Source organism: Wyeomyia smithii, chromosome 3 (assembly GCF_029784165.1).
Source record: "Wyeomyia smithii strain HCP4-BCI-WySm-NY-G18 chromosome 3, ASM2978416v1, whole genome shotgun sequence".
In the NCBI taxonomy this organism is placed as follows: Eukaryota; Metazoa; Arthropoda; class Insecta; order Diptera; family Culicidae; genus Wyeomyia; species Wyeomyia smithii.
The window spans coordinates 123,458,738-123,482,598 of NC_073696.1; the positions used below are offsets into that span (position 1 = coordinate 123,458,738).

The window sequence follows — 23,861 nt, forward strand, 5'->3', positions numbered from 1 at the left end:
TAAAAGCGTTCAACCGAAATACCGATATTTCGGTCAGGGATGTGGCCAAAAAGTTGAATCTATCGAAATCTTTCAGAAAGCCAAGGACCACAAAACAAAGCAGGCTTTAAATTGTGACATACGGCAAAATACGGTGGGAAAGTTACGAGCCCGAAAACAGTACACCCAAATGCTAACGAAGCTTCATTGTCTTATCATGGATGATGAGATTTAGGTCAAGGCGGACTTCAGGCAGGCTCCGGGGCTACTATTCTTCACCACTCAGCATAAGTTTGACGTTTGCCAAGAAATACATGATTTGGCAAGCGATCTGCTCATTTAACAAACGGAGGACGGCACGGAATCACGGAAAAGGAAGCATCTCGAGGAGGTCAAATCTGAGTGAGACATGAAGAAAAAGTGGATCAGATCTCGTACAGAAGAAGCTGCAGCCAGATATTATACGGAACCTAATGAGTGGAGTTAAGTAAGGTGCGATCGTACGGTTATGTTATTGAAATAGATTATGCCAAAAGCTTACTAATACTTTATATTTAATTATCTGAAAGCTTTAAAAGAATCGGTCAATTCAATTAAATTCTAGCGTTTTTCGTAATTCAATTTGATGTGGAACATTGTTTAATGGTTGACCTCTGTAGATTGAAAACCATATATTTTGCATGGCGGCTTCGAATGCAACTCGAATGCGAATTTTTTGAATATTTGAAACCTCTTCCACCTAGATCGAGTATTCATGACCCTTTAATGTTTTAGACCTTTTGAGAGTAATAGTTCACATCACATTAGTCAGTATCTATGATCATTTAATTATTCTTATTTTAATTAACTGATATCCCCATCGCATGGGCAGTAAAAGCTTCCATAACCATCTGCTGCCAAACAAGCATAAAATTTGATCCATCAATAAATACTCTGTCTACTGAATCAAATTTGCCTGCGCCGGCTTTCTTCGTCATTTCATGAGCAAACGCGAAAAACCTGCCCCCGTGCACAAACGTAAGCATAATTTCACTTCCCGTTCCTGATAGGCTTACTCAAGACGATGTCTTTCCTCATTCTGGCGATCAATGAAATTCAACCATAAAAAAGGAAGCCAAAGAAATAAACTCGTTCCTAGTAGCCGAAAATATCCCAAAACCGGCACATTCTACTTTCCCCCGTCTGCCCAATCTAGCCGATTTGTGAATTCGCAAAACAAATTTACCCCAGCGCCTTGCCCCTGTACTTACTTGTGACCGGTGCCGTCGTCGTCTCGGGGCGAATGGCGGCGCTAAGTCGGATCGAATTCAAAGACGTTTATCGCCGCAGTCACTCACAGGGGCGCGGAGCCCTCTGGTACGACTTCCTGCATAATGTTATGTTGGCAAGCAAAGTGATCATCGTGCCAACCAAGTGAGAAAGCCTTTTTTATTTCCGTTCACTTCTGTGCCATTACGAGTTTGGCCAGGGAATGAGGGGTCCTTTCATTTACTACGTTCTTTTGTACTTCGGCTGTAATAGCGACGCGGCCAAGTGGGCGCACAATGCATAGACTTTCCCTGTATCACGCTCATTTAAATTACGCTTTCCCGAGAAGTCCGACCGACGCAACCCCGGGAACGATTGGAATATTCATTTCCAGCGCGGGCTGCCTCTTGGCATACAATAAAACATTTCCGCATCGATTGTACGGCCAGGGAAAGTGTCTCCGTTTGCTGCCTTACTGCTATCGGCGCCCGATGTTGGATTTCCCTTTTCCCGTGTATACAAGGTGGCAATGAAAAGGAGTCTCGTTAGAATCGGCCTCACAATGCAAAACTTCTCCTTCAATAGGCAGGCAATACGTGGAGGCAATTAAGCCACATGACACATGGTTGCAGATAAAAAACCCGATCCTATCGGATCCGTCGTCCGGCTGTAGGCATCTCCGGAACGAACAAAAAGGGGAAAACATTTTCCAGTCGCTTTGGAGCCATCATGGTTTTCCATCGGAAGAAGAACACCTTCGCCGGGGTAAATTGAACGTGGCGTACAAGTGCAGCAGCGAGGATTAAATGGTGTCATGTTATCAGGAGGGAACCTCTGCTGGTTTTCCGTGTGCGCTACCCGAACCGGATATTGCAGTCTGGAAGGTCCTTTGTTCTTTTTCAGCGAACGCCCATCGCAGACGCGGCAGATCGATAGTGGCGTGCAAAGCTGGCGGTTTAAATTAGGTTGGGCTTCGGATGAAAAGGGTAAACATAGTTTTTTTTTGCAAATCGATGATAACCAGAACAGTGCAAAGGAAGGCAAAATCAGCACGGTCAATAATTAAAGGTTAATATTGCTCGCGGTAATAGTTTGGAAAACATTTTATGTATCACATTACCATTTTCGTTTATATGAATAAATTCACCTTACTTTGTAAATAATACAGGTTAATTTTATGACATAAGATACTCGTTTAGTGTAATATATCCAATCTCTCTTATGTTCAAGCTCGAGTGTATTTATTTTTGTATCCTTTTTTAGTTTTTAGGTTTAGTTTTAAATAACTGTTTTTTCAATCTGCCTGAGAATTAAATAACTTATTCATTTTGGCCTTCAGGATCTTACATAGCAAAACAGAAAATTTCTCTACTACCAAATTACTTCAAGATACTTGATTAGATTAATCAGCGAATTTCAATTTAAAGGCCAACAAAAGCGTCATGCGAGATTTTTGTTTTGTGCCTTCTCAGTTTTTGTGGAGAACTTGTTTTGAATTGTTCTATTAGTTCTTCTTGCTGCCACAGACTCAGTTGTAAGCCTGTGTTTCACCGAAGGTTTTTTTCTTCTTCTGATGAAGACTGGATTCCATGGTCGTCTGTTTTTTTTTTTCATTATCAGTCCGCTAGAATCCATCTTTCCTGATGTTTCTAGGTGATTCATTTCCCATGTGATTTTTCAAATTGGTTCACAGACGTCGTAGTCGTCAAATATAAAAACTATAAAATCTTTTATCTCCGTATGTTTCTTGATCTTCGTTACGTTATCCTGCGCAAGAAATCTTATCAGATCCCCAGGCTTCTGATCATCAGCAAGTCTCCTTCGATCTGATCAGATGTGCAATGCGGTCTATGTAATGTGTGCAGCTCATGGTTCATGCACCATCGCCATTCTCCATCGTCCGTCTGTACTCCACCTTAGATAGTTCGCCGCACTTTCTGTTCGAAAACTCCAAGTTCAGGCGTTCAAATCTGCCGCGAGAAGCATTATCATCTCGATTCTTTAGAGGGCTACCGGTCTTTAGAAATGAAAAGTAGGCACGATCTCCAGCCTTCATTCGTTTCTAGGTTTATTGCTGATATTATTGCCGGCGGTCACAAGTGACACACGAGCTCGTATTCTACCTCAAGCTCATCGCTATCTACAGGGACGTGAGTTGGAAGGTTGATGCGGTTCTCCTTGGAGCCTCTCGCTCGCAGGTATTCAGTTTTGGAGGCATTTATACGCAGTCCAATTCGCGTAATTTGGCTTTAAGTCGAGCGTATGTTTTTTCCGCTACCGCAAAGTTATGTGCTATTATACCAAGGTCATCCATAAAACCCAGAGGCTGAGCCCATTTTATGGAAATAGTACCCCTCGTATCGATACCCGCCCTTCTTCTCATACCCTCAACGACGATGGTGTACAGTAACCTGAATATCCATAACCTTGTCCTAATCTTCGGTGCGATTCAAAGCAACTCGACAGAAGTTCCGAAACCCGCACATCATTTGCGCCATGGTGGCCTTGATCAATCGCGTTGGTTTATCCGGCAATCCATAGTCGTGCATGATCTGCGATAAAGGTTCTCGATTAGTTGTATCGTCGGCCACCGTGGAGTCAATGAAATTGTGATATGTGGGCACATTGTATTCGTGACATTTCTATAAGATTTGACGAGTTGATTAGAACTGGTCCCTAGTGGTGCATGCTCTTATAAAGCCCGCTTGGTACTGACCCACGAACTTTCTGGTTAAAGGTGAGTTCGCAAGAGTGTTTAATATGCAACATAGATGCGGTAGTTGCGGCTCCCTGGCATGTCCCTCTCTTTATAGATGAGGCAGACGATTTCCTCCATCCTTTCGTCTGGCAGGTTTTCCTCATCCTAAATCTAGGGAATACCTGTCGTCAAAGCTGTCTATTACATAGGATGTGAGCGTCAGGAGATTTGTGGCCGTTGATCGCTTAGGCATGAACTCGTGTTGTTCGTTCGCGATGTACTGCTTGAAGAACAAGAAAGTAGGTTCGAACACGACGAACTCGAAGAGTTTCGGTATGGAGCAAAGAGAGGAGATTCCACGGTAGTTGTTGATGTTACTTATGTTTCCTTTTTTGTGTACTGGGAACATGTATGTACGCCGATTTCCAGACCGAGGGAAAGACACCAGAGCGAATAGATTTAGCGAATAGACGACTCATTGGAGAAGTCAGACTACCAATGCATTTTTTCAGGAAAACGGATGGTATGACGTCTGGTCCAGCGGACATAGAAGACCTGAGTTTCGAGGCGGCTAATGTCAATGGAGAGGTTAGTCAGTAAACGACCAAGAAAAGGGACACGTTCTAATGCGGCAGTAATTTCGTCCGTCATTAACCGTTCGTCCACAAATACTCTGGAAAATTTCCGCGAAACAATTGGCAGTTTGTTCGACTGAGAAACAGTAGCGACTCAACTGTTTGTAGCGGGTATTGATCGATAAGAAGTGATTCCGTAGAGGTAGAGTTCTGTATCTTGAGAACCTTCTCTCCGATTTGAGGCGTCGTGAAGTGGGGTTCAGCCAGGGCAATTTCTGTTGGACAGAGATGGTCCTTTTTGGGACGTATCGATCCATGGCGTAGTTTAAAATGAAGGAGAGACTTAAGGCGGCAGTACTAACGTCATCCGTTTCTTACATAGCATCACAATCTAGTCCAGTTAGCAATACGTTAATATTATCTAAATTGGCGTGGGCGATCTCGTAGTAAACGGTTGTCGGTACCGAAGTCGTGTTGTGGAGGACTCTCTGTTGGACTGTCATTAGCAGGGCCGAGTGATGAGGAACATGTTTAACGAGTGGGGAAGGGGCTGGTAGCGTAGAGTAGCGAAACAGAGATCCAAGAAACGTCCGTTTTCGTTGGTAATTTTGTTGCACTGTTAGAGATTGGCAGTGCTGTAGCAGTCTAGCAGTTTGTTAGACGTTGGTTAAAATAATCTCCAAGGCTCTGCAGGTCAACCACAGATTTGTACATTCCAATCATTTCAATGTGAGCTTTCATGTCCCGATGACGATCTGGACGTCTCAAGTTCGTTGAAGGTCCCGCCGCTCTGATAGTGTTGTGCCCCGCGTCCACAAATCTTCCGTACCTTCTCTCATTTCCGGCAATGTTCCGGGTCAACACCGATGTCGAAATAGCGGGTTTTCAGCTGATCCTGTAGGAGCCGATGGCCACACGGGACGTTCAGTGAACTGCAGTTCCATATACTGCACAATTACTTTAAGATACTTGTTTAGATTATTCAGCGAAAATTTCAATTTAAAGGTCAACGAGAGCTTTATGTAGGATTTTGCGTTTGTACCCTCCAAGTTTTTCGGAGCCTCAAAGCAGATAATTCTTTATCCTATTAGATGTGATTTTCTATGGTCCATCCTTCCTTAAATTGAAGGCAGAAGATCTGTAGATGCTTCTCTTCAGACTGAACTTCGATTCAAGCTTACGGAAATTTTATCGACCTATGGCATGTTATACGCTTCAGTAACATGGTCGAGGTGATGATAAGGTCGATAAAGAAGAAATAAACACCATAACATGCAACAGGTTACTTCTCGATAAATAGCACTGCAAAACAGAAAAAAAAACGTTCGGATAATGTCACAAAAAATGCTTGCTCTCTGATAGAACTTATAGTTTAAGCAAGGCTTATTGTTCTTTCTTTACGAAACATCGAGCATTTTTTCCATCCATTGCCGTTGCTTTGCTAAATTTATCTTTGTTCGCTACAATGAATTCGAAGGAAAACTGGTTCAGAGTCAATGTTAAACCCAGAGGGAATCTATCTGTCAAATATCGTGAAACCGTGACCTACACATTTGGCAACAAGGCGTCTGTATGTTTTAGTTTTTGTCGTTTTGATCGAAGTAAAAAGGAACGTTCTCTTTTAACAAAACTCGAGAAATCGCGGAAAACTTCTATTAATAATGCGTTCCGTAGTGAAATTTTGGGACAGCAACAAGTTTTTAACGAAAATTGGTGATGGTTTACCGTCACATTGGTAATTTATCAAACGTCATGGACCAACAAACTTCATGGACCAGAGTTGATCTGCGATAACGCACACATATATGAGATTTGACAGCGGTAAATCCCCCCTGGTTAAACCGCAAAACACTTTGTCTATCGCCCTGAATTGATTTGCGTGATCTCCTGACTACTGAAATGTAACAACCTCAGCGAATCCCTGGATCTAGCGCTTGGATTTCCCATCTTCTAGTCTAGGCCAGTTGTTTTCCAATTTCTCCAATGAGCAAATCTTTCGGTTTGTTTTTTATCTGTACGTGTTTATATAGACCAAGGAACCAAATGCGAGATATTTCTTTGGTTTTTATGATGAAGTGTAATGTTCCTAAAGTTATTACACCTATCACATTTCTCCGACGTGCGCGATCCAAATCACAAACAAAAACTATGATAAGCTGACTCGATGATCTGTCAAACCAGTACAGTGTTGCTAGTTTCAATGTTTTTGTTTTCCACTTGCGTATTCTTGTCCCACCTTACTTCATCATTGTAGTAGTAAGAAGTAGCAATACTCAGAGGGAGAGATATGCGAGGAGAATGTTGTGAGCAAACGAACATGTCAAAATCCGAGCCAAACGAACAAGAAAGGTAACACATTGAGAGGTATTGATATCAGGTAAAATAAAGAATATTTTTATTTTCGCACGTTTTGCGTGTTTTTTTACTAAATAATGAATTTGGAATGATCCAAAGTTGCTTTATCCCAGTGATCTTTAACTGGTGGTACACGAACCTTTTTTATGGTCAACAAAATAATGATCAATTATGGTGCAAGTATATAAAATTAAACCTAAATATAAGATTTAACACCTTCACGCTTTTTGTGATGCACTTTATTATTCCCCAGGACTTCCACCGTCAAAATAGTTATACGAGCCGAATGAAAAAGTTAGTCAACATTGCGCTTTGAGAAGAGATCTGGCACCTCTGACATGTGAAACCTAGTTGCCAAATTGGCGGTTTTTTTCATCGCTTATCTCTCTCTGAGTATCTCTAGTAAGAAGTATACATGCCGAGATTTCAGATGTCTCATTGATTTTTACTGTTAAGGTTTTATCTTAACGTCGTTTTGGAAACGTTGTATTATGTAATTAATAAACACCAACATCGTTATTTGGAAACAATGAATTGCCCCGGGAAACCTAGTAAGCAAGTGAGAGTTCGGGCTACATAGGCAAATGAAGTTAAACGTCCAAACTTTATCATAATTTAGGCATTCATAATAACATTATTCGTAAATGTTTCAGGGTTGAGACAAATTTTCCCTGCACAACTCTTCCGGTAAGCTTACGTACATGAAAAACTGAAACTTCTTGAAAGGGCGGGTTCATTCGAAGAGCAATGTAAATACAATTCAGATGAATATTATATATATGAATGCTGCATATGAAGGAAAGTTGCTCCTGAAGGACGGCCCCATCCACCTGCGCCCATTGGGGGGTATACGGAGCACTGTTTATTTTTCATTAAATCTATCTCCAGGAAAAATTTTTAATGAAGCAACAATGTAAATAACTGTTGGTTGTTTTCATATGCCAGGTAAGCAATTCCGAGAGACTTCTTTTCTCGGGAGGCTTTTTGGCCTCAGGAAGTTTGCCCAGTAAATTTGTTTCTTTTCCATGTTGAAGCGGCTGAGAATTCTAATGAAGTGGAACCGACTGCAGGAAAACTGAGATAGAAAGCGGCTACTAGTCTCAAGGAGTTGATAATACCCTGCCCTGTTCGGTTCCAATATAACATAACCGTTCAAGTATCGCCTTTGACGACCGTCGACCAATTTGCACAATTTTCCACACAATTTATTCGCCCTTTCTGTTGTCGTCACTCTTGAAATATACATAAACTCGTATCCTCATACACACGACCGTTCACTTATTCAAATTTGAGAGCACTAAATTTCCCATCGCCACTTCACAGCGAAAAGGTACGGTTCAAAAGTCATACCCAGCTGTGCTGCATTCTGGTCCTATTTTTCTACAATGACGAAAGGGGGTTAGACCGGAAGGAGCAGCAGAGAATTACAGCCCTCTTTTAAAGAAAAAGCACGACGGCCAAGGCACACGGAAAGAGGCAGGTTAGTGGATGCTTGAAACGACACAAATGGGAAAAATGTATAACAGTAATACCGTGTGTGTTATCTTGTTACACAGTTTTCAACCTTGGATATTCTCCCTGCAAGGATGGGGTTTCGCGGGCAGGTGAAATTCTCCCTTCTCTCTTTCTTTGCATCCCCATCCAGACCGGCTGGCTGCATTCCGTAGGTTGCATTTTTTCGACGCTGGTTGGCAGAAGCTATTTTCTAGATTTTCCTTTCCCACTCGTATTATCCTTCAAACATACATTTGCTTTCCTCAAACAGAACTGGCGCGGTAGTGCACCACGTGGACATCATTCCTACGTCGGATCGCCGGTACCTTGCCTCTGGCAGGACTGCAGCATTGCTTTGTGCAATCCACCGTAACAAGATTCCAGCACGGGCGAACGAGGATTTTTCCTCGGCGACATACAGAGGCAGCCCTACCGGTCGGTTGCCTCCGAAGGGGGGAGAGTTTTTTTCGTCTCTATTCCAGCGCCGCCGGCCTGCTTCGCTTCCTGGAAGCGCCGAGAAGCTTTAAGGTAACGGTCTGAAAAAAATAGCGTAGTAAGCCATGCGGCAAGCAAAACGGAGCAATGTCTTCAGGTGAGATCGTTTTGAGATTACCCACTTCGAAATCTACGGACGGGGTGTAACGCGCGTTAGGTTACGTCACTCGTTCTTCGGGATCTTGGCATATGTCAAAGCACTTTTCAACCGTTTTTTTGCTTCTTTCGATGCAACACCACCGTCGAGCAGAAATTGGAGCGTGCATTTACATTTTCTTAGTGTTGCGGTACCGATTTAGACTCATTATCAAGCAGGAGTTTTTTTTTGTTCATAGAACATTGATTCAGTTCAAATTCAAATTGTGTGAGAAAACATCGTTGAGCTAGTAAAATTTACATTAATTAATTCAGTGGTCGAACATTCTGATTGCTAGCCGAATGAACGTGAAACATAGATTAGTGGAGTTTCTGCTGGATTTGTTGCTTACTAAAATGTTTTCTTCTGAGTGGTATTTAAAACGGGGCACAAAAGATACGCATAAAATGTATCCCAGCACTAGTACACTAAATGCTACGAGAAAGTGCTTGGAGAACCGATAACATTTCGGGAATGCCTTAAAAATATCGAAAATTAACCAAACTGCCTGCAATTATTTATCACCAAACTACTACTTCAGTACAAGAGCACCTAATATTATCAAATTGCACTTTTAAATTTACCGCAAAACCTTCAAAACTTTACTAAATTGAGATTTTACGAACCACAATTTTTTCCTCCAGATTTTGTTTATAATTTCTCGTCGGTAACCACTGAGAACCTTTTTACAAATCCCGATACTTACGAGTAACATAACTTCTCAAACTCTGTATACTTTTTGTTTTACACTGATAATTATCACAATCGTGACTATTTTTCACGAGAAAGTAGTCGAAACTTCGCTTTCAAGTGTAGCGCGTCGCAAAATCATGGTTTTGCCTTTTTTTTTTTCTAGTGGTAGCTCAGCTGCAAATGTCAAGATGTGCGCCAGTGTTGGCGGTTCTGCCAGAAGTAGCGTACGCGAGTATACATCGCTGATAAGTTGACATTAGAGATAATATGGGTATTTATGTCGAGCTCGTAAACAAATACCCAGCCGTAAAAATACTCACCTCCATTGACGAGTAATGGAAGATACACAGTTTACGGCTGGGTATTGGTATACGAGCTCGATGTGAAGACCCCTAATGTGTTTTTAGTTGTGAAGTAATGTGCTTCTAGTGGATTTATCAGTATTATTATGCCGCGTTTAACTAAACAAAGGAGGACAGCAGTAAAAATGCGAGAACACAGAGAAATTCAATTCGTTTTCAATTAAAAATTCATTTATGTTTTTTTTTTGTATCTTAAACATGTTAATTGAAGGTCTATTTTGTCTCATGCGAAACATATTTATTATGCACTATATGCAACATATTGGCATTTAAAATTTATTTTGCAATTATAACTATTGAGACTATTCTTGTTTGAGACAAGCCCGTCAACCTCTCCCAAATCATTTGCTTCAGCAAAAAAAATACTGAGTCAATATTTATACTTTCTCGAAGACAATAGAGTGAATCCCCACTAATTTCTACCTAAAAACTGATACCTCGCTTTCTAATCCGTCCCACTGAGCGGCGCAATTATGTTTAGTTTCAATCAGGCAGCTCATAAAGGCACCTCCGATTATTTTGAGTTATCGAATGTACAATAGAGAGCGTAGAAATAATTTCTTCTGACAGCCTTGAAGCCTCCAGTGTAATATACCTAATTTTTTGCTAAGACGTGAAACTGGAGCAGCGCTTCCACAAACCAACCCGACTATCACATGTTCCAGAAGCATTAATTTTAATTTTCCTTGTCGTTCTTCTTTTTTTTCTTTTTGCTACTATTAACTAGGTTACGACTGGGTCGGCTGGCGCAATGATTCACTCGGCTGGGCCGGAAAGCCGGTTGAGATGGTGTTCGAGTTCGACACGGTGAGGAACTTTAGCGCCATGGTACTGCACACCAACAACATGTTCAGCAAGGACGTACAGGTACGTATTTTTCAGCTCAAGTCGTATGTGTGCTCTGCAAGGGTAAATGCGTTGAGCAGTACTTGTTCCGCTCCAACTCCTCCCGAAAGGGGAATGCTTGCATGAATGGTGGAATGCAAAAAAAAAGTTCAAAGTTAAAACAGCAGTGATTACCGGAGAGATGAAGAAAAAGTGTTTCCAAGACAAAAGATACCACCAACTGGCGGGTAAGATGGTGGATGCAGAAAGCATTTTTCTCGTGAACAGAGGCGATGGACAACTTAAAGCATGAATGCAAAAGAAACTATTACGATATTTTTATAGAAGTCTGCTTATCAGGCGGTACATAACGTGAAAAACTTGTTGCGTTCCAACTGGAAATATTTTTGTTGATCAGAGTTGAACTCTATTTGCACTGTTGTTTTTAGTTTTTGCTGCCCGAACGTTTTATTTTTTAACATACTTACAACATTTATATGGAAAATGTCATCAACTTTTTAATTTACTCTATTATTCACCATTTCCCAATCATTCATGCAGCAATTCCCTTTGCAACAAAACCATTTGCTTGCATACGCGCTGATTGAGAAAACTCTCTGGAAAATAAAAAAACGGAAACCCTAGTTGACGGTACGAAATCCCCTTAGAATTCTCACTAAATAAAACCGATAATTTTTTTCCATCTCTTTTCCCAGTCCGCTGGATGAACGCGAGAACAAATTAAAACGAAAAAGCACTTAAAGATATATAATAAGATGACATTTTCTATCTGTAACGTTTTGCTTTACTGCTAATTTTCCGCATCACCATCACTCGGCCTCTAGCGCCACCAGTTTTGCTCCATCAATTGCACCACTAAGACAACGGAGCAAGCATGGAGTGGAGACCTTAACTTATCTTTCGCTTTGGCACGACATGCTACGGCTTGCAAGCGAATGATTCTCTTCTCTCGTTCCGTCCGCTTCCTATTAAATCATAAGCTTCTTAGATTGCCAAGATACATTTTCATTTTGTTCCATTTATTTTCTCATAATTAATAAGTTTCTCCATTAAAGCGATAATCTCCAATCGATAAGATGACCTCCTCGTTCGGATTTGCTGATAAATACTCATTTTTTGATGATTCAGAAAAGATACATAGTTAGAACTTCAGTCCTTTCGGAATATACGGTACGGCTGGACGAAGAATGTTTCGTTTGCAGTTTGGCTTACAGGTTCATTAGATTATCCATCATTTGTTTTAGCTAAACATAATAAAATTGTTGAGAACTGATCGAAGCTAGACTTATTACAAGTCGGTCTTGTTTATTGGCAAAAGAGTTGATTTCCATCCATCCCGCAGTCTTGGCACCGGTGTGATGGTGCCTGGAAAAGTTTAGCTTTCCTCTGCCACTCTTCGTCGCATCAACTCAAACAAGGATTCATTTCCAGTTTACGGACTAATCACTGGAAAGCAAGCAAACCATTTGAGCTTTTATTAGTAATAAATCTTATGTTTCACTGCACTCGAGCAAACTGATCTTCGCAAACTCGGGGCATCTTCTATACAAAATGAAGCACACTGTAATCAAGCGCAACTCATCTTCTCTTTCTCCTTTCGTCTCTTTTACGCTCTCCCATGGTCGTGCCAACTCTGCGGCACCCAATTGTAGGTCTTTCTCCATGCGAAAGTTTTCTTCAGCATCGGCGGTCAGCACTTCGGCGGTGAACCGGTGCACTTCTCGTACATGCCGGATACGATAATGGAGGGTGCTCGTGATGTCACGATCAAGTTGCACCACCGCATCGGACGGTTCATCCAGATTCACCTCTACTTTGCCATGCGGTGGATTATGCTCAGCGAAATATCGTTCATTTCCAGTAAGTATCCATAAAACATCGACGTTGGGTAACCTTTCTGGTTAGCGAACGACGGGTTTTAGATCTATGAGAAGTGAAATGAAAAGTACACAAGAGTAAATTACATATGTTTTAAGTCAAAATGCCAATAAAACACAATAACACAACTTGGCACATAAATCTTCAACTAATTTTAACAACAGACGGTAACTGTATTGCTAATATTTTGTAAAAGAAGTTTACCCACGCATGTGTTTGTTTCTTTTTTTTTTTCACATTATCAAAACAGACCTCGTTCGATTTTGGCACGTTTCGTTTTTGGTACGGTTCAATTTTGACAACATAAAAACTTTACACGTGTTGCCACGAGCAACCCTCCAAGCGTTGAATTGAATTTTCGCTTCAGTCCGGTAGGCATCATAAAAAAATTAAGTTTGGACGTGTTGCCAACATCGAACATGGCCTGTACTATAGTCTAGAAATGAAAACACCGCCAGTAATTACTTATAATCAATCAGTAAGAAAATTATCATTTACTATCGGTGGGATTTTTGTGTAACTGATAGATTTGCTGCGTTCTTTGTAAGAGAAAGAACCACTGCGACCGAAAATATTATTCATATTTTTTTTATTGTTGAACAGACCTAACATTTATTACCTCCAGCTCCTTCTGTATCTTTCTAATAAAAAAAACATTCAGTTGTAGAAAACACAACACAAGAACATATTTCAATCAAAATCTGAGTTTGTACAGGGTCCGGCAATTGAAGTGATACATTAAAACAAACAAATTTTATAATACAATATGGTATGTGGAGCTCCTTCGTAGTTACTACAGTATCTCTTTATGTAGTACAAAAGTGATTTATCTGTTTAAAATATGGAAATATATTGAAAAAATCCACTTGGTTCCCTGATGTTGGAAAAATTATTACTATTGCGCACTACAAAATAAGCTTCTACGGTCGTTCAAATGGCTCAATGTAGACACACCAATATAAAGTATGGGTCGCACCCCAAATTTCACCGTCATTGAAGTTTTGATTTTAAGCTATAATTAGTGTTAAAATCTCATGGTAACTTTACCTAATTCGATAGGGGTGAATGGTCACCTTTAGGTGGGGTATGAGCACACCTTGTCACATAAACTTACATGAAATTCATCTCACTAGGCTTGTGAGTTTTTCTTTTTCCATAGTTAGTGTTTGTTTACAGTGATGGTGCGAACATATATTGGAAAATCTTTGAGACGGTCAGAAAAAAGGACTGCAAGCAGAATTGGCCACCATAAGGCGCGACGGGACATTCACGAAACAAGCCGCCAAGTATCACGGCATCCCGCGACAAACGTTGGCCCATGAGTTGTACTTCTACACAGTTTCAAGATATGTTCTATAAGAGAGCTCATTATACTCCGTGGGTGCTCATTATGCCCCGGTGGAGTGCTCATTGTGCCCCACACATCGACTGATTGCTAGTTTTTGATGCATTAATCTAATTTGTGTTTTTCACCTTTATACGATAAACTTTTCAATTTGTGAATAGTGTACCTTTAATTGTAGATAGTTAATTCAAGTTTTGCACTGTAGACAGCTTAAAAGTTTTGTCGTTTTCCATGCTCAAATCAGCAACCAAGTTAGGGTGCTCATTATGCCCCTATTCCCCCTAAATTCATCAAAACATTCAGTTTCATTCAATTGTACTTGGAAACATTTCACTTTTGGAAAATTCACCGGTCAAGTTCCACTTGTTCAACGCTCGTCACAGACGTATTTTATTCCAGGATGCTGCCACATGTTGCCTCAGAGTTGTTCGGAGCAGACTTGAGCTTCCAACTCACGCCGTTGAACTGGCAGGCCATTGCGAGCTTGATAAGAACCCTGTAAAATGTTATACAATCCAGACTTTCCTTTTCTTTACTATGTGAGCCGGCACTTAGTCCTATTGGAAACCCAAACCCTTGTTCCAAAATGATGACGTGCTCACGGTTTGGATGACGTTCTGTAGAACAATGTGATATCGTCGGTTTCGTGCAACACTGGCACAACTCGAATTTTGCAGTTTTAAGTTTTCGATGGCAAACGATGCCAAATACTGTTAAATTTCATCACATGACATCTCGTTTCAAGAAGCAATTGACTTTTTGAAAAATATAGACCATCGTTCCGATTCATCTTAACCTCACTTTTTTGGATAAATAGTAGAACATCACAATTACATAAAAATGATTTCTGTCTGGTCCTTATCAGAGAAATACAAAATCATTTTCAATTGACAACTATCAGGTTATAGTGACACTATGACTCGACGCTTTCGATTGAAAAACATTTGTATTATTTTGGAGCACTTTGTGCGTTGAATGAAAACTACTCGAATGCTCTTGCTTTGATTTTGACAGCTGAAGGGCTTGGAAAAGAAAGAAACTTATTTTTTTTCAAACGACTACTGACTGAATTTCGAAAATACGAGTTTAGGTTTATTAATTTTTCCTCGAGCTGTTGACAAAATCTACACACTTTTGCATTACACTTTTATTTCACTTCACTTTTTAATTCTATCACTTTTCACTTATCACTTGCAAATACGTACGTATTCAAGCGCTGACTTAGCGCCCTAATCAGTGCTAAAGTTTAGAAATTTTCAAACCCAGCTACTCTCCTTAACCCTTTAACGGGCCGAGGCTAAAAAAATGTGATTAAATGTTATTGTTTATTTCTGATCACTGATCAGAGCTCGTAATTATGAAGCAGAAAAAAACGAAATAACTGCCTTATAAAGAGTTAACAGAGATCAAGGTAATCACTTCTTATGGCTTTTCAAATAACTACCTAAAATTCCCCGACAAAGATCCAATCTGGGAAACAAAAAAATCTTTGGCAACATGCTGTTTTGTATCTGCTTAAACCGAATGTTTGTATGCAATAAAAATCGCTCAATTTTTTTTAAATAGCAGGAAATGCATAAATAGTAGCAATATAGACATATCTGAACACAGTCAGTGGAGCTTTTTTTATCAAAAATTCAAAAAAGAGATAGAGTAACCAAAGTCACTCAGTCAGTTTACGATATCAGTTCCATTTGAAATAACCCGATGACCACCAGACGGGAAAGAAACCCGTAATAAAAACTGTTTGACAGCAAAAATGTTATTCGTGATTCGATAACAGTAACCGAAAGGAATTAGATAAAAATGAAACTGTTTGAATCCAAATGACTGCGCGAAAAAGTCAGTTTCATTGTTATGTTTCGGAAATGTAGAGCCTTATAGACTTCGAAATGACTAAGCCGATTGGCGTTAAAATTTGTATGTATGAGTTTTGGAGATGAGAGAAGTTCTTATGTTGGTTCAACACTTCTCTCCACTCTGAAAGGAAGGCTCTAAACTACTACATAACTCGAGAACTAATCAAACACATGGAACGGAATTTGGCATTTAGACTTTTAGGTGCGAAAAAAGTTTCAATGATGTTTTTATATAACTCACTTCTCTGAAAGAAGGGGGAGGATGTGCACCATAAACGCTAGTGTTATCATGCCAAGGAAATCCATCCTCTCTTACTTCATTTTTTCCATCTTCTCTTATGCATTTTTTCAAGATTCCCAAAAAATTAAAGGCAAGTCATCCATCACTCGCATTGAAAACTTGTTCGTTTAATTTTCACTGTTTCGAATTTTCTAAAAATTTATTACTCTGAGTTTATTGGTGTGAACTGTAATTTTATGAATTCGAGTTAAGTACTGTACAGTGGCATTACGCGACTACAAATGGATGAATTCTCTCTTGAATCAATTCTGGCGTTTTATCTTAATAATGCTTGCTGTTTGAAATATATTTCACTCTCACGCTCACTTCACCTTTTGAGACCTATTCTCGATTCCACCTCAAGTGAGGTGATAAAAAAGAGCTCCGTGAAGTGAGATTGCTAGTGAAGTGACATTGAGAATAGGACAAGTGATATGTGGGAGTTTCCCAGCTTGAAAATTTCTAAGTCCCGAAAAGTCGATTGAGGTGAAATTTTGTATGAGGACATTTTTCGACAAGAGGAAACTTTTGAGCCCTACCGCTAAACGAAATTCGAAGGTCAATTTTTCCCTTACGTTCCATTGGCCGCAGCTCAAAAATTTATAAGTCCCAGAGAGTCGATTATTTTCAAACAAAAAAATGATTCGTCTTGTTACTGAAAAATAAATCCGATATATATTATCATTAGATCACAAATCAATCGTTTTTTGAAAGTTTTTCAGCTCCGTGAAATCATTTCACCATTCACAGTGGTCGTGAAATAATTTCACGCGAAACGTCGCTTTTTCCGTTTTCACTTCACTCATATGACACTCATAATAACCCAAATTTCACGGAAGATATCATTTTGCGACGTTTTTCTCACTCACGTGAGTCCCGTAATAGGACTTTATTGACCTCACTCTGATTTCATCATAAAGTGACTCCCGTAATAAGCACCATTGTTCTGCGTGACCGTAAACGATGCGCGTGAAATATTTTATTAAAATATGACAGCTCAATACAAGGATGAAAATTTCATGTAGGTATCCAGGTATCTGAAAGAGTGCTGCGTTCACTGGAAATGAAAATTTGAAAAGATTAGTGGCAAACTTCGAAGAATTTCGCTTGTGAAAATGATTTTTCTCACCACTGGTTATGAGTAGGTTCAGATTTGTTTACACGGGACAGTGTGCCCGTAAGTTGATGATTTGGTAAGGGACCTGGAGTTGTTGAATGCAAACAAAGCTGGTTGAACAGATTTTTTTTTTTTTCATATAAAGTTGAACAGATTTGTCGAAGTAAAATATGTTCTTCATGTATTTTTACAGTGAAATCAATTATTTTTCATTAATTATTAGTTTTTAATTCATATTTATTCATATTTATGCAAACTCTAAAACTAATCAAGAAACCCAAATTAATCCATCTAGCGGTGAGTCCCAGCCTTTCTCATTCGAACTATTTATTTGTTGAAATTTACACGAACAATTCAATTTTTAGAAACAAATACCTCGAGAATTTCTTCTGGATTTATTTTCCACTTTAAATAACGAATTTTTCGTAGCCAACAGCACAACTATACCTAACAATTAAAACATAACATTTACACACATATGAGCATACCTTAACACATACACATGCAAATACCATGAAAACAAAAATATGTTTCAAATACATCACGCGAAAAATCCAGTTGACTACTTCTGGTTACAGAAATACATCCGAAAATGGTCAAATTTTGCCTAATCTGGGCGTTTCGATGGCGTAGATGCCGACTTTCAGTTTCTGGAAAACAGCTTGATATGACCAAATATCATCCATTATGAGTATTGCGGAAGCGTTACACCCAGAGACCAGAAATCAACTTGGGACGTCATTTCAAATTCCTAGATATCAGCTTCCGATTTAGGGGCCATCCACATACCACGTGGACAGATTTTTAACGATTTTGACCCCCCCCCCTCCCACTCCGTGGACAACTGCCCATATAAATTCTAAAAAAAAAGGACCGTGGACATTAACGAGAGCTTTAAAAATATATACAGGTTTGTACTAATATCAATAAAACATGTTGAGTTATTTAAGTTTAAATCTAATGTAGACTTTTTCACGTACTTTATCGACTTAATTTGAAATTTTCCGTCTATTTTTGTAACGAAAAATTATTACAAATACACTAAAATTTTGAAACTATATTCAATGACGAATCAAATGAAAGAGTTTTGTGGAAATTGGTTGATTTTTGACTAAGTTATATATCTTCTACGAAAACCAGAAATCTTGGCTTCTATCGCACAATTGTTTTACGGTGCTATAAATGATAAAAAATGCAAGAACTTTTGATGTGACCTAGTGTAGGTTGTAACTTCAGTCAAGTGTTACTTGCGCGTTTACTTGAAGTTTTTCAAATACCCCAAAAATTAAAAGATATGCTCAAAACCCAGTTTTTTTACCTTAACTCACATTTTTAAGTTTAATTCGGTTATTTTTCAACCGATCTTTGATATTTCGGCCGTTTTTGGAAAGGCGAAAAATAGAACTATATAAATATATCAATATGTCTAAAGAGTTTACCTATAAGTGATGAATAGTTTTAAATACAATGAGATGATTAATTATTTTTTTTGCTCAATTTTTTTCATGAATCTAAGGCACAATTACCCAACACCCGATAGTCAGTAAAAGGATAAACAGAATAGCGCATCTAAAAGTTGTATTGTCCCGGAATTGTAGTTGTCAATAAACAACGCTAAACACTTCGCGTCAGTGAGCAAGCAAAAACCTCATCTTAAATTACTGGTCATATTTACCAGAACACTGTCGGTGGTCACTTGGAGTGGCTTTAGATATACAGCAAATAGACGAGAAAATATACAACAATAAACGTCGGTTGAAAGGTGCTAAAATTCTTGACTTCAGTTATGGGAGATTCTTCATTATACCAACCCTCATCACTCTCCATTAGCATCGATCTAAATGCTAGAAAACGATTATCTCTGCCGCAGCCCCGGTAGCAACATAAATGCAACTGAGCAAGTAAGCATCCGGTTCTTGTCCAAACAACTGCGGGCTAAATCGATTCGCAAACTTGATCTCTCTGAAGCTCGCTCGGCAAGTAATAACGGCAAACTGGATGTTTGTCATTGTTTATCTTGCTATTAGTGTGTCTCACGAAACTGGTCCCCTACCGACTTCTCTTCCTCCTCTTTCGGTAGTGCACGGGGCCAAATGCGCTTCACTAAAGTGGGTGTCTCTTCATAGCCACTCTCGGTTCTCCCCGCGACTGTCTATTTTTATCGATGCACAGAACAGTTGCGGTGAGTATTATCGGAGGTTTTTTTTTGGTATCTATCGGCGTCACTGGATTTTATTCTGCCATCAAAACTGCTGGTACACGCCGGCGAACTTTGGCCCCCGGCTCCCAACGTTTTCTGATTATGTATATTCTCTCGCAGCATCCAGAAGCACCCCAATTGTGGAACCCGGAGCAGCCATTCTTTCGGCCACAATCGCATTCTGCATAATGAGAAGCGTTTAGTTTCTGCCGCTTCTGCTCGTCTGTTGTCGTCAACGACGTCGTCATCGTCATCAGCGCACACAAAAGGCACAGACATTGCCCGCAACCCACCACCAATCGCGGTTTCATTGCAGTCATTTGCAATTCCATAAGCTACTTATATGCTTCTCTGTCGATAGTACGTAACGGAGGACGACGGAGCGTCATTACTTTGTGGGTGTAATTTTCTTGTTAAAATATATTTTGATCCACTATCAGTTTGCGGCACAGCTTTGACCAGGATGGCAGGGTGCCGTACGATAGAATACTTTATGAGACAAAAGTTTATGACCAATAGCAGTCACATTAGCGAAATGAAACAATGAATAAACTTGAAATAGAGCACACGGTGCTCTATTTCAAGTTTATTCATTTTTATATTACTTTTAGATTGTACTCCAAAAAATCATGATAATTCCAATTTTGTCGCATTGCTTTAAAAATTTGGATTTTTTCGCTTTGTGTAGAATTAAAAGAAGTTATAATTGATGAGAAATCCACATTTTCGATTTTGGATCGAAGACAACGGTTCCCCAATGCCGAATGTGGCGACCAGGCTCATCAAATATACAGTCTAACTAAAAAATCACATCACGTACTGGAACATAATCAATAAATCGTTGTCAGATTTTATTATTACTCCCTGACTGGGAGTCAGGATGCCATTGAGGTTGCCCACACCATTCCACCTTTATTATCAGAGTTTACACATAAGGGTTCAGATCCACAAAGTAAAAAACACCTTGAATATCCCTCGAAGTTAGAAAACTCATTAAATTTAATAAATCAGTTTAATACGCTCCTTAAATGCGAACCAGTGCGACTTGAAACGCAGGAAATCCTGTCCCTTTCTTGGCCTGCCGCGCCGCCTGGTCCCGCATGTGAATCGTAAATCATCCGCCAGGAAACTGCGTTGTCTATTTACAAACACGCTAAATGTGCTGCCGGCAAATAAATTAAACATTGTAAAATATATGGCAAACTGTCACATCAGAGGCAGCATTCTTTTCCCGCCTCGGTACTCCGTTCCGTGAATTGGCACATGTGTTCCCATATTTCGGTTAACTGTACGTGGCAATTAATACTTGTGCCTTTGCGCAGTGAATGACGACGAAACCTGCGCTAGGATATAATGATGAAACTCCTATCTCGTGAGTAGCCAGATCCCAACAGCATAGCGGGATTGTTGGAAAATTACCATATTCATTAAATCGGCCAAAATGGCCAATTTTGAATTTAATTTCGGACATAAAACTCCCACGGTGCGAAACGCAAGTAGAGTTGAAAAATTATCCATAATGAAAAATAAACATTCTCAACGCGGCGGCGGTGGTGCGAGCAAGCAAACAAGCAACTTGGGAAGAACCACACACACAGTCAGCGCTTCCCGACCCGGTCCGACGGAATGATGAAGTGTTGACTGCTTCGATGGCTTGAATAATTAACGGACCATCGCACAGTCAACCAGGGAACGCGCTTTCGCACTTCCACCATAAACCGACAGTAATGGCAGTGAATTATGGCCACTGAACGGTATGCGTTCCCCGTCGTCCCCGTGGCTAAGGAAAAAAATATAAACATGTTTGTGCACTTTTCCGCTTTCCATCGTACAATTAGCAGTGGCCAGTACAGAGGAAGTGACGCGTGAAGATATCCGCCACTTTTCACAACTCCTGAATGACTACCGGGAACCAATAAACTATACATTTTTATCCGCTTTTTTTTCTCTCGTTTCTCTTCACAACAGGTACCGTAATTGGCAATTTCTCCGACGAAGAAGTGAGCGGAAATTCAATTTCACAGGAAAATTCGATCGAATACCCACTGCAGCGAGACGAAGTGCAAACGACAAACAAGGGCGAACGGAATCACGTGACGCAAAGTAAGTATTCAGAGGATTACCTATACAACGAATATTTTTTCCGGAAAAAGTACCTTTCGATTTATTTAAGCAAAATTTTGGTTTATCTAATTTCCCGTTAACTAAATACAAGTTCATAGCATTTCCAATTCAGACAAATGAAACAAAGAAGTGGTGTAGCTCTCGGTGTCGGTGTTAGTCCTTTTGACACTGCACTTTGTAGCGGTCATCGTGAACACAGCAATATAAGCTTACACGACATGATGAGTCATGAGAAGATATTATTGATCACTGGTCGGTGCAAAGTGTGTGATAATTTGAATAATTGATGATGTGCATAATAAATGCAAATTAGTGTATTATATTTGATCTTGCTGCGGGTCCTATAAGATACCTACTAGCAGGCACTGTCCACCGTAGGATAGTCAGACGAACGAACGAACGAGCGAGCGAACGAGAGGACGGTTCATGTTCTTCCAGGTCATCCGGGTTCTCCATGGAGGGCCACTTTGCGGCTACTGACTTCAAACGAGACTGGTAGTTAAATTGCAATTCCTTCGATGCCAATATTCAGCACCCTCTCTGGTACAAAGTTGATTGATTGCGTTTGGAATGAAAATGATAATATTTTGTGCAGAAGAAGCTTATGAATAACGGGTGATTTTCGAACTGAACAAATCATTAGTGATGAGTACTAAAAAGGACCAAATCAATTAGATGATTAAATTACAAATTACCAATGATATTTTCGTATGCTATTATATTGTAGCTTCGACACGTTATATTATTTTTGTTGCTAGTGTGAAAGAGAACTCTTTTTTGTTGTAAAACGCGCCGTATCCTTTGATTACACTGGTCAACACAGGTTTTACCTAGTGAACCTGTATATTAGAGAGATGACAAGGCACTCACCGTTAAGGCAACTGTCAACATCAAAACAGACGAGGTGTATAATTTTACATTGCCGTTATCCGTTTTGATGTTGACAGTTGCCTTAACGATGAGTGTCTTGGCGTCTCTCTGGTGTATAGGCTGACTAGTTTTACCTAAAGCTCATACTGGAAAATAAACGAACAATTATAACTTTTTCACCATTCTTGTGAATTTTGGTGCCCTATTAAAAATAAAAGTGCGTCAAAAGGTTGCGATGTAATTACTCGCCTCTTGCTTACGAGAAAACTTCATTTAATTCTGAAGAACTTAGTCTGAAGACTTTACGCACTTTCCGCACTTGGTTAGAAACACTAAAATTTCAGCTTGAGCTTTAAGACATTTTGTTTTTGACCAGTGTTTTTAAAGTAAATGACAGTGCTGCAAGCTTTCACTGTCATGAAAGGATTTTCAGTTGAAATTGAAATCATTGTATTCTAATTTTCAACGAACGAGCTGAGAATGAAAGAGACTTTTAGCTCTTTCAGAAGTTGACAGGGAATGTTAGCTAGCAGCATTTTTGTGATTTCGCACACGCTGGGTTGCTTTAGTTTGCAATGAATGGGCACAAATCTAATAGTTGCATCTCATTTCTTTCAATGACCGGACTTTCTTTGAAAAATTGACACCAACTGTGCCAGCTGAAGGTCGTTTCAATTTGAAACAGTGAAATTGCTGTTTTTGTCATTTTCGTTTGCACTGTTGAACATTTGCAATTTTGGTACATGACATATGAAATAATGTTTTTGATGTTCACCGACCTGCAAAAACTATTGTTGCTATTTTAATCTCCCTACACAAACAGATCAAGTTATAAATCAAATAGTTATAGTAATCGGATTCTGAGTTTCAATATATTTTACATCAGCAGATCTGGGAGCACGGAGCACGGATAGCACAATTTTTTCAATCTCTTTTATTCCCACATAGCAAATGCTTACTTACTTACTTACTAAAATGGCCGTCCGTCATTGCCAGCCCGCCATCAATCCCACGGACACTCCGTACTTGCCAGATCATGCTCCACCTGGTCTAACCACCTTGCTCTTTGCGCTCCTCTTCGTCTCGTACCAACCGGATTCGTGGTAAGGACCAATTTTGCAGGGTAATTGTCCGTTGTTCTCGCCACGTGCTCTGCCCAACGTACCCGTCTAGATTTGGAAACTTTCTGGATGCTGGGTTCATCGTAGAGTTGCGCGAGCTCATGGGTCATTCTTCGTCTCTACACTGCGTTCTCCTGCACACCACCAAAGATAGTTCTTAGCACCCGTCGTTCCAAAACTCCAAGC

The 23,861-nt window shown here is 39.8% G+C and overlaps 1 protein-coding gene across 4 annotated transcripts in view; it reads left to right on the plus strand.

The window, feature by feature from the left end:
* LOC129731596 (discoidin domain-containing receptor 2) overlaps window positions 1-23,861 on the plus strand; it is a 682,978-nt gene that overhangs the window by 526,507 nt on the left and 132,610 nt on the right. For all 4 annotated transcript variants that reach the window (XR_008729043.1, XM_055691707.1, XM_055691706.1 and 1 more), the window contains 3 exons: window positions 10,763-10,902; window positions 12,534-12,741; window positions 21,529-21,663. Coding sequence is in view for 3 of the 4 variants with exons in the window: in XM_055691707.1 (XP_055547682.1) it covers window positions 10,763-10,902; window positions 12,534-12,741; window positions 21,529-21,663 (483 nt within the window). In the remaining variant the exon portion in view is untranslated. The remainder of the gene's footprint in view (window positions 1-10,762; window positions 10,903-12,533; window positions 12,742-21,528; window positions 21,664-23,861) is intronic.